The sequence below is a fragment of the Gorilla gorilla genome, chromosome 10, assembly GCF_029281585.2.
Source record: "Gorilla gorilla gorilla isolate KB3781 chromosome 10, NHGRI_mGorGor1-v2.1_pri, whole genome shotgun sequence".
In the NCBI taxonomy this organism is placed as follows: domain Eukaryota; kingdom Metazoa; phylum Chordata; class Mammalia; order Primates; family Hominidae; genus Gorilla; species Gorilla gorilla.
This window is the reverse complement of record NC_073234.2, coordinates 110,413,517-110,424,161: the sequence shown is the minus strand read 5'-3', so window position 1 is coordinate 110,424,161 and position 10,645 is coordinate 110,413,517. Positions and strand designations below refer to the sequence as shown.

General features: G+C 41.2%; 1 protein-coding gene across 3 annotated transcripts in view; it reads left to right on the top strand.

Moving 5' to 3' along the window:
- Window positions 1-218: 218 nt before the first annotated feature.
- Window positions 219-10,645, top strand: part of NDUFA12 (NADH:ubiquinone oxidoreductase subunit A12) — a 37,549-nt gene continuing 27,122 nt past the window's right edge. Inside the window, exons 1-3 of one of the 3 annotated variants that reach the window (XM_063693721.1) lie at window positions 219-376; window positions 1,150-1,232; window positions 9,749-9,836. In XM_063693721.1, coding sequence (XP_063549791.1) covers window positions 291-376; window positions 1,150-1,232; window positions 9,749-9,836 — 257 coding nt within the window. In that variant the 5' untranslated portion in view covers window positions 219-290. 3 annotated transcript variants of the gene reach the window in all.

Sequence of the window (10,645 nt, the reverse complement as noted above, 5' to 3'; positions counted from 1 at the left end):
TGTGAGAAAGCCTCGTGTAGGTGAGCTTTCCAGCATATGCCCGCCTTCTAGATTTAACCTCTGAAAACTAAATTTTAAGGTACCTTTGCTTCCAGGGGAAACCTATTCTGCCTACTTGGGAAGCCAGAACATGACCGCGTAGGCAAGACCTAGCTCTGCGCACGCGCAGAGCCACCACGTCTGGCGTTCGCGTGGGAACCTTCTGGGCGTGGGCTTCCTGCGGCTGAGTGGCAGCTTCCATCCGGTGGGTTTTGCTTGGCGCACCCGGGAGGCGGGGCCAGCGGGGCAAGATGGAGTTAGTGCAGGTCCTGAAACGCGGGCTGCAGCAGATCACCGGCCACGGCGGTCTCCGAGGCTATCTACGGGTTTTTTTCAGGTAGGCGGCCAGAGCCATGCTCTTGGCCTCTGGGGCTGGACTTTCGCTGGCTGATTTCTTGGAAGGGGTCCCAGGCTCGGGTCACCTTGGAGAATCCACAGCTCTTGTCAAGGACAACCGCCCCAATCTCTGCCTTGCCACCCCCAGGCTGGTCTCTGTCCCATATATCCCCGATACAAGACCGAAGCTATCTGTAGAGTCAGAGCTGTGACTCGGAGGCAAGGGCATCTGGGCTCCCCTCTTTTCCCACGCCCTGGAGAGTAATGAGCATTACAAGACATTAACTCAGTGACCTTGGTAAAGTTTTTTTCCCTGCACTGCCGTACAGTTCCTTGTCTGTAAGGCGTTGAAGGTAATAATGATGGTCCTTTCTCTTCCTGACATTCACTGATCCCACAAGCAGCATAGTTTCGCGGAAACCTAAATGGAGACCCAGAGTGGAATGAAAGAGCCTGGAGACCTTCGTATCATTGTAAGAAGATGAAATACTTTGGCTTTTTGATTTCCTAAAGGTTTTGCTAATTCCAGTGCCTCCTGGCTGAGGGATAGTAGATACAAGTAGTCCTGTAATCTGAAGAGACTACATTTATATTTTTAGTGTAATTTGGGCACATCAGTTGTCAATTCATCTTTTCCCATCCCCAGCACTTCTTCATTTTGCTAGTTGATGCAGCAGCCCTTGTGTCTGAAAGTTGTTACTCTCACTTTATTTCCGTTTATGTTTTGAACTAAGAATCATTCTAAAATGTCTGTTTTCTTTTGGGTATTCACAGGACAAATGATGCGAAGGTTGGTACATTAGTGGGGGAAGACAAATATGGAAACAAATACTATGAAGACAACAAGCAATTTTTTGGTGAGTGCAGTATTTTTTAGTATGAATAATTGGATTGGGATTGGGATTTGAGTCTATTTTCCATATTATGCAATGAGCTTTTACAAAACACCTGGAAAAGGATGAAAAACTCAATAGAAATCGAAAAAAGATAATTTACAGAAAAAAGAAAACAGCCAATGAAGGTATGGAAAAATGCTCATTCTCACTTGTAACAACAGAAATGCAACTTTAAAAATAGTGTTATATATTTTTCACCTATCAAATTTTGAAGTGTTTTTCTTCTTCTTTTTTTTTTTTTTTTTTTTTTGAGATGGAGTCTCGCTCTGTCGGCCAGGCTGGAGTGCAGTAGCGCGATCTCGGCTCACTGCAACCTCCGCCTCCTGGGTTCCAGCGATTCTCCTGCCTCAGCCTGCCTGAGTAGTTGGGACCACAGGCGGGCGCCACCATGGCCGGCTAATTTTTGTATTTTTTAGTAGAGATGGGGTTTCACCATATTGGCCAGGCTGGTCTTGAACTCCTGACCTCGTGATCCACCCGCCTTGGCCCCCCAAAGTGCTGGGATTACAGGCGTGAGCCACTGCGTCCAGCCTTGAGTATTTTTCAAGCTGATAAATCCCAATGTGGGCAAAACCATATAAATATGTAGGTTAATGCAGTCTTTTTGGAGGGATAATTTGGTAACATTTGTAAAAATTTACATTGCACATATCCTTTGTCTCAGCACTTCCACTTTTAACAATTAATTCGGCTGGGCGCGGTGGCTCACGCCTGTAATCCCAGCACTTTGGGAGGCGGAGGCGGGCGGATCACGAGGTCAGGAGATCGAGAGCATCCTGCCCAACGTGGTGAAACCCAGTCGCTACTAAAAATACAAAAATTAGCTGGATGTGGTGGCGTGTGCCTGTAATCCCAGCTACCTGAGAGGCTGAAGCAGGAGAATCGCTTGAACCAGGGAGTCGGAAGTTGCAGTGAGCCCAGATCCCGCCACTCTACTCCAGTCTGGCAACAGAGCGAGACTCTTATCTCAAAAAAGAATTAATTCTACAAATATTCTTGCAAACCAAACATACATCACAGCATTGTTTTATTATATTTTAAAAATTCATTTATTTATTTAATGTTGAGACAGGGTCTCGCTCTGTCACCCAGGCTAGAGTGCAGTGACTCGATCATGGCTCACTACAGCCTCAACTTTCTGGGCTCAAGCTGTCCTCCTACCTCAGCCAAACCAAGTAGCTGGGATTACAGGCATGTGTCACCATGCCTGGCTAATTGTTTAAAAAAATTTTTTTTTGGAGAGACGAGGTCTTGCTATGTTTCTTAGGCTGGTCTTGAATTCCTGGGCTCAGGTGATCCTCCCACCTCAGCCTCCCAAAGTGCTGGAATTACAGGTGTGAGTCACTGTGCCTGGCCACAGCATTTTTGTTTGTTTTTGTTGTTGTTATTTTGAGACAGGGTCTCACTGTCACCTAGGCTGGAGGCAGTGGTGTGATCTTGACTCCCTGCAGCCGTGACCTCCTGGGTTCTAGCCTTCCTCCTGCCTCAGCCTCCTATGTAGCTGGGACCACAGTCATGCACCACCACACCTGGTTAATTTTTTAATTTTTTTAAAGAGATGGGATCTCACTTTGTTCCCCAGGCTGGTCTTGAACTCCTGGGCTTAAGCCATCCTCTTGTCTCAGCCTCCCAAAGTGCTGGGATCACGGGCATGAGCCACCGTGCTAGTAAATTTTAAAAGCAACTTTAGTGTGCGTAAGTTGGATACTGATGAATTAAACATTTTTTAGAATACTTTGTTGTTGTTTTTTTATTTTAAGTTCTAGGGTACATGTGCACAACGTGCAGGTTTGTTACATATGTATACGTGTTTTGGAATAAGTTGTTGTTAAGAATGATATAAACCTATACATTTAATATAGAGAGATGTCAAAGATGTGTGTAATATAAAAAAATTCCAGTAGCAGAACAATGTTTGGTATCCTTAAAAGGAGAAAATACATGCTTTTTGTGTGCATGTTAAATTTTGGAAGGAAACTCAATAAACTCATAGAATCAGATGACAGAGATTCAACATTCTGCCCCTCCACTTTATAACTTTGTGACCTGGTTAACTTAATTAACTTCCCTAACCCTCAGTTTTCTCATCTGTAAAGTAGAATAATAATAATATGTGCCTCCTAAAGCTGTATTAAAAGATGAAAAGTGAATGGGAGGAACTTACTGTGATGTAGGGTTTCTCAGCCTCAGCAGTGTTAACACTATGGGGCAGATAATTCTATTCATTTTTTGTTTTTTTATTTCAATAGTTTTTGGAGTACAGGTGGTTTTTGGTTACATGGATAAGTTTTTTAGTGGTGAGTTCTGAGATTTTGGTATATCTGTCACCCGAGCAGTGTTACACTGGATCCAGTATGTAGTCTTTTATCCTCTTGAGTCCCCAAAGTCCTTTATATCATTCTTATACCTTGGCATCCTCATAGCTTAGTTCCCACTTGTAAGTGAGAACATACGATATTTGGTTTATCATTCCTGAGTTACTTCACTTAGAATAATGGCCTCCAGCTCCATCCAAGTTGCTGCAAAGGCCATTATTGCTTTCTGTTTTATGGCTGAGTAGTATTCCATGGTGTATATATACCACATTTTCTTTATCCACTCATTCACTGATGGGCATTTAGGTTGGTTCCTGATTTTTGCAATTGCAAATTGTGCTGCTATAAACACATGTATGCATGTGTCTTTTTCATGTAATGACTTCTTTTTCTTTGGGTACATACCCAGTAGTGGGATTGCTGGATCGAATGGTAGTTCTGCCTTCAGTTCTTTAAGGAATCTCCTTACTGTTTTCCGTAGTGGTTGTACTAGTTCACATTCCCAACAGCAGTGTAAAAGTGTTGCCTTTTCACCACATCCACACTACCATCTATTATTTTTTGAATTTTTAATTATGGCCATTCTTGCAGGAGTAAGGTGCTATCTCATTGTGGTTTTAATTTGCATTTTCCTGATAATCAGTGATGTTGAGCATTTTTTTCATAGGTTTGTTGACTGTTTGTATATCTTCTTTTGAGAATTGTCTGTTCATGTCCTTTGCCCACGTTTTGATGGGATTGTTTTTTTCTTACTGATTTGTGTGAGTTCCTTGTAGTTTTTGGATATTAGTCCTTTGTCTAATGCATAGTTTGCAAATATTTTCTCCCACTTTGTGGGTTGTCTATTTACTCTGCTGATTATTTCTTTTGCTGAACAGAAGCTTTTTAGTTTAATTAGGTACCATTTATTTATTTTTGTTTTTGTTACATTTGGGTTCTTAGTTATGACTTCTTGCCTAAGCCAATGTCTGGAAGAGATTTTCTGATGTGATGTTCTAGAATTTTTATGTTTTCAGGTCTTAGATTTAACTCTTTGATCCATCTTGAGTTGATTTTTGTATAAGGCAAGAGATGAAGATCCACTTCCATTCTTCTACATGTGTCTTGCTAGTTTTTCCAACACCATTTGTTGAATAGGGTGTCCTTTCCCCCACTTTATGTTTTTGTTTGCTTTGTTGAAGATCAGTTGGCTGTGAGTATTTGGCTTTATTTCTGGGTTCTCTGTTCTGTTCCATTGGTCTACCTAGCTATTTTTATACCGGTAGCATAGTGTTTTGGTAACCGTAGCCTCGTAGTATAATTTGAAGTTGGGTAATGTGATGTCTCTAGATTTGTTCTTTTTGCTTAGTATTTTTTTGGCTGTGTGGGCTCATTTTTGGTTCCATACGAATTTTAGAATTGTTTTTTCTAGTTCTGTGAAGAATGATGATGGTATTTTGATGGAAATTACATTGAATCTGTAGATTGCTTTGGGCCATATGGTCGTTTTCACAATATTGATTATGCGCATCCATGAGCATGGGATATGTTTCCATTTGTTTGTGTCATCTATGATTTCTTTCAGCAGTGTTTTTTAGTTTTCCTTGTAGAGATCTTTCACTTCCATGGTTAAGTATATTCCTAAGTATTTTATTTTATTTTTTGCAGCTGGTGTAAAAGGGATGGAGTTCTTGATTTGATTCTCAGCATGGTCATTGTTGGTGTATAGCTGTGCTACTGATTTGTATACATTGATTTAGTATCCTGAAACTTTGCTGGATTTATTTATCAGGTCTAGGAGCTTTTTGGATGGTCTTTAAGTTTTTCTAGATATATAATCCTATCATGAACAAACAGCGACAGTTTGACTTCCTCTTTTTAAATTTGGATGCACTTTATTTCTTTCCTTTATCCAATTGCTCTGGCTATGACTTCCAGTAATTGTGTTGAATAGAAGTGGTGAATGTGGGCATCCTTGTCTCGTTCCAGTTCTCAGGGAGAATGCTTTCAGCCTTTCCCCATTCAGTATGATGTTTGCTGTGGGTTTGTCATATATGGCTTTTTTTACTTTGAGGTATGTTCCTTCTGTGCCAATTTTGTTGAGGGTTTTTATCATACAGGAATGTTGGATTTTATCGAATGCTTTTTCTGCATCTGGTGAGATGATCATATGATTTTTATTTTTAATTCTATTTATGTGATATATCACATTGACTTGGGTGTGTTAAACCATCCCTGCATCCCTAGTATTCAACCCACTTGATCATGATATATTATTATCTTTTTGATATGCTGTTGGATTCGGTTAGCTAATATTTTGTTGAGGATTTTTTGCATCTGTGTTCATCAGGGATATTGGTTTGTAGTTTTCTTTTTTTGAGACAGCTAATTCTTTGTTGTGAGGGGCTGTCCTGTGCATCATAGAATGACCAGCAGCACTGACTGACAAACCAAAAATGTCTCCAGACATTGCCAAATGTCCCCTTGGGGGCAAAATTTCTATCTGTTAAGAACCATTGGCCTAATGCTTGGCACATAATAAGTGCTCAATAAATATTAGCACTGTGACTGCTATTATTATTTTTACAGTTTGAGTATCCCTTACCCAAAATGCTTGGGACCACAAGTATTTCAGATTTTAGGTTTTTTTGGATTTTGGAATATTTGCATTATACGTCCCAGTTTAGCATCTCTAATCTGAAATCTGAAATGCTCTAATGAGCATTTCTTTTGAGTGTCATAACAGCACACAAAAAAAGTTTCCGATTTTGGAGCTTTTGGAATTGGAGATACCCAACCTGTACCTTCTTGAATTGTTGAATTTTCTCCCATGTGCATTTGTTACTTTTATAATAATAAAAAAATACTCTCTTGATTGAGATGAAAAGTATCAAAGAGGAAAAAGCAATTAGTCTTCATCCAGGGGAACAATGTATAACGTGAAAAAATAATTGCCTGGCATTTATTGAGTGATTACCATGTGCTAGATGCTGTGCTAAACAAAAACATACGTTATCTACCTTAATCTTCAACATCTTGAGATAAGCGCTTCTGTGCTCCTCCGCCCCCATTTTACAGATGAAGAAGGTAAGTCATTGAATAGTTAGGAATATTTCTCAGGAATGTGGTTGCTTTGGATGCATGTTGGTCTATAAGAAGTAAACATCTTATGTACTCTATGTGTGTGTGCGTGTGTGTGTGTGTGTGTGTGTGTGTGTGTGAGTGTGATGAGGTCTCACTATTTTACCTGGGCTGGTCTTGAACTCCTGAGCTCAAGCAATCCTCCCGCCTTAGCCTCCTGAGGAGCTGGAATTACAGGCACATACTGTCACACCTAGTTATGATATTTTTAATACATAAATCACAGAATTTTAGACTTAGAATAGATTTTAAGAGATTGTCTAAAAACTGTTGTTTTATAGATGAAGAAACTGAGGCCCAAGGAATTGTCTTTACCAAAGAGACTTAATCATGTAATTAATGGCAGAACCTGGGGTAATTATTCTTTCTACTTCTCACTGTATTGTTACAAACTATAATATTACATTCTTTCCTTTCTTTAATTTTTTTTTTTTTTTTGAGACAGAGTTTTGCTCTTGTTGCCCAGGCTGGAGTGCCATGGCACGATCTTGGCTCACTGCAACCTCCACCTCCCAGGTTAAAGTGATTCTCCTGCCTCAGCCTCCTGAGTAGCTGGGATTACAGGCATGCGCCATCATGCCCAGCTAATTTTTTGTATTTTTAGTAGAGATGGGGTTTCTCTATGTTGGTCAGGCTGGTCTTGAACTCCTGACCTCGTGATCCACCCGCCTCAGCCTCCCAAAGTGCTGGGATTACAGGTGTGAGCCACTGCAGCCAGCCTCCTTTCTTCTGTTCTCCCTTGCATTGGAAATATTCTTATTTTTGCTAATTAAAAAAAAATTAGGTCCTGGCATGGTGGCTCATGCCTGTAATCCCAATGCTTTGGGAGGCTAAGGTGGGAGGATCAGTTGAGGCCAGAAGTTCAAGACCAGCCTGGGCAACATAGAGACCCCCATCTCGTGTGTGTGTGTGTGTGTGTGTGTGTGTGTGTGTGTGTTTGTGTGTGTGTGTGTATACCTATATATGTATGTATTTATATATATTTGGTGTATGAAAGCTCCCTCCCCTTATAATTTTGCAACTCTTTCAATAGTTTAGTCTTTATGTATATTTAAAATTCTTTTCTTTTATTTCGAGACAGGGTCTCTCTGTTGCCCCACCTGAAATGCAGTGGTGTGATCTCGGCTCACTGCAACCTCTGCCTCCCGTGCTCAAGTGATCCTCTCACCTCAGCCTTGAGAGTAGCTGGGACTACAGGCATGTGCCACCATGCCCAGCTAATTTTTGTATTTTTTGTAGGGACAAGGTTTCACTATGTTGCCCAGGATGGTCTCGAACTCCTGAGCTCAAGTGAGCCCCCTGCCTCAGCCTTTCAGAGTCCTGGGATTAAGAAGTGAGCCACCGTGCCCAGCCAGTTGTGTTTATTAGAAAAAAAAAAATGCACAGCATTTTTAAAAATAGCAACACAACATTCCAGTGTATGGAAGAACCATTATTTCTTCAATCCTGTTACTATTGATAGACACATAGATTGCTTTTGACTTTTTGCTATTAGGAATGATGCTACTGTAAACCTGCTTGTAACTACATTCATGTGTTTAAATAAATTTCTGGCCTGATCGCTACTAAAAATACAAAAATTAGCCAGGCATGGTGGCACATGCCTATGGTCCCAGCTACTCGGGAGGCTGAGGCAGGAGAATCGCTTGAACCCAGGAAGGGGAGGTTGCAGGCAGTGAGCCGAGGCCGCGCCATTGCACTCCAGCCTAGGCGACAGAGCGAGACTCCGTCTCCAATAAATAAATAAATAAATAAATAAATAAATAAATAAATAAAGTTGAATTTCTGAGTCTGAGAATAGGCATTTAACATTTCAAGAAATACAGAGAGAGAGAGAGAGACAGACAGAGAGAGAGATTGTTAGGGCCCACCTCCATCATTATAGCCTAACTGTATTGTCAGGGCTTGACTTATGAAACCTTTCCCAAGGTCTCCTCCATCTGCCTGCACATTCCCCTGCCTCATTGGATTATAGTTTACTTTTAGTTAGCTATTCTTAAGATTGATTTCTCTAAATGAAGCAGTAAATGTTGATTGAAATCTGTATTTTTAAAAAGAGATGAGGTCATGTTTAAGTACCGTTAGTCAATATTTGTTGATTATATGTTTACCTGGGAAAACCCTGTAAATGAAATGCAGATTACCTTTTACTTATTGGTTTAAAGTCCATCATAGGAATGAATGAATTCAGTGTTCCCTATTGGCAGGTAAGAGCAGTAAGGAAGGGGTAGAAGGAATTAATACTTATTATGTGCTTATATGGCTGATGCTGAACTAGGCAAATGTATGTGATGTTTAATTTTCACAGCAATTCTAAGATGTAGGTATAGTCATCCACTTTTACTAGATAAAGAAACTGAGGCTCATAAAATTTGCCTAATAACCGCTGATAATAAGTGACAAAGCCCAAGTCTTTGCTCAATTTAAGGACCCAATTGTGTAAATAAGTAGTGGTTAGGCTCCTCAACTAGTGCACAGAAATTTCCTAAATGAGGAGTGCAGCCATATTATTTTGATGACATGAGCTGTCCTATGTACCTAACCATCATTTCTAATGTTTGCTTATTGTATATAATTCACAAATTTCCAAAAGGATCTAGGGTGGTTTTAAAAAAATACTTATGTGGAGACATAGAATTCAAGTATGATTGCTACAAATGTGTTTTTTCCCCAGTCTCAAGAGGAACACCTTCTTTTCTGAATACCCTGTACATGTGGGAACACACTTTCCTATCCTGTCTGCTACTCCCTCTGTGGGGAGCTGGCAGGGAAGCAAGGATTCTCCCCTGTGGGAAAGGCCTGAGCCCCACCCACAGCAGTGAATCATCTCAGTCCTTGCTGCAGGTTGCTGTTTAAAGTTTGCCACACACGTCCTGGAGCTTACCTTCACGAATTCACCCAGGGTGTTATTCCTCCAATAGCTCTCTTATATAAGATCACAAAAAGTCTTTTCTTAATAAAAAAGGTTGTCTTCTTTGATATTATGCATCTATGCTTTAAAAAAAAAAGTTTTTCTTTTTAAATGTTCATCTTCCCACCCAGGCCGTCACCGATGGGTTGTATATACTACTGAAATGAATGGCAAAAACACATTCTGGGATGTGGATGGAAGCATGGTGCCTCCTGAATGGTAAGCTAAGACAACATTTTATTTGTCTTTCTTTTTTTTCTTTTTTGAGACAGGGTCTCACTCTATCACCCAGGCTGGAGTGCAGTGACACACGATCATGACTCATGTCAGCTTTGACCTCCCAGGCTCAAGTGATCCTCCCACATCAGCCTCCCTAGTAGCAGGGACTACAGGCCCATGCCATCTCACCCGGATAATTTTTGTTTTGTTTTTAAATTTGTTTGTTTGTTTCTTTTTTGAGACAGAGTCTCATTCTGTCGCCCAGGCTGGAGTGCAGTGGTACAAACTTGGCTCACTGCAACCTCCACCTCCTGGGTTCAAGCGATTCTCCTGTCTTAGCCTCCCGAGTAGCTGGGACTACAGGTGTGAGCCACCACGCCTGGCTAATTTTGTATTTTTAGTAGAGACAGGGTTTCACTGTGTTGGCCAGGCTGGTCTCGAACTCCTGACCTCAGGTGATCCATCCACCTCGGCCTCCCAAAGTGCTGGGATTACAGGCATGAGCCACCGTGCCTGGCTTTTTTTTTTTTTTTTTTTTTTTGAGACAGAGTCTCACTCTGTTGCCCAAGCTAGAGTGCAGTGGCATGATCTTGGCTCACTGCAACCTCTGACTGCCAGGTTCAAGCAGTTCTCCTGCCTCAGCCTCCCAAGTAGCTGGGACTACAGGCTCATGCTACCACGCCTGGCTAATTTTTGTATTGTTAGTAGAGATGGGGTTTCACCATTTTGGCCAGGCTGGTCTTGAACTCCTGACCTGAGGTGATCCACCCGCCTCGGCCTCTCAAAGTGCTGGGATTACAGGCATGAGC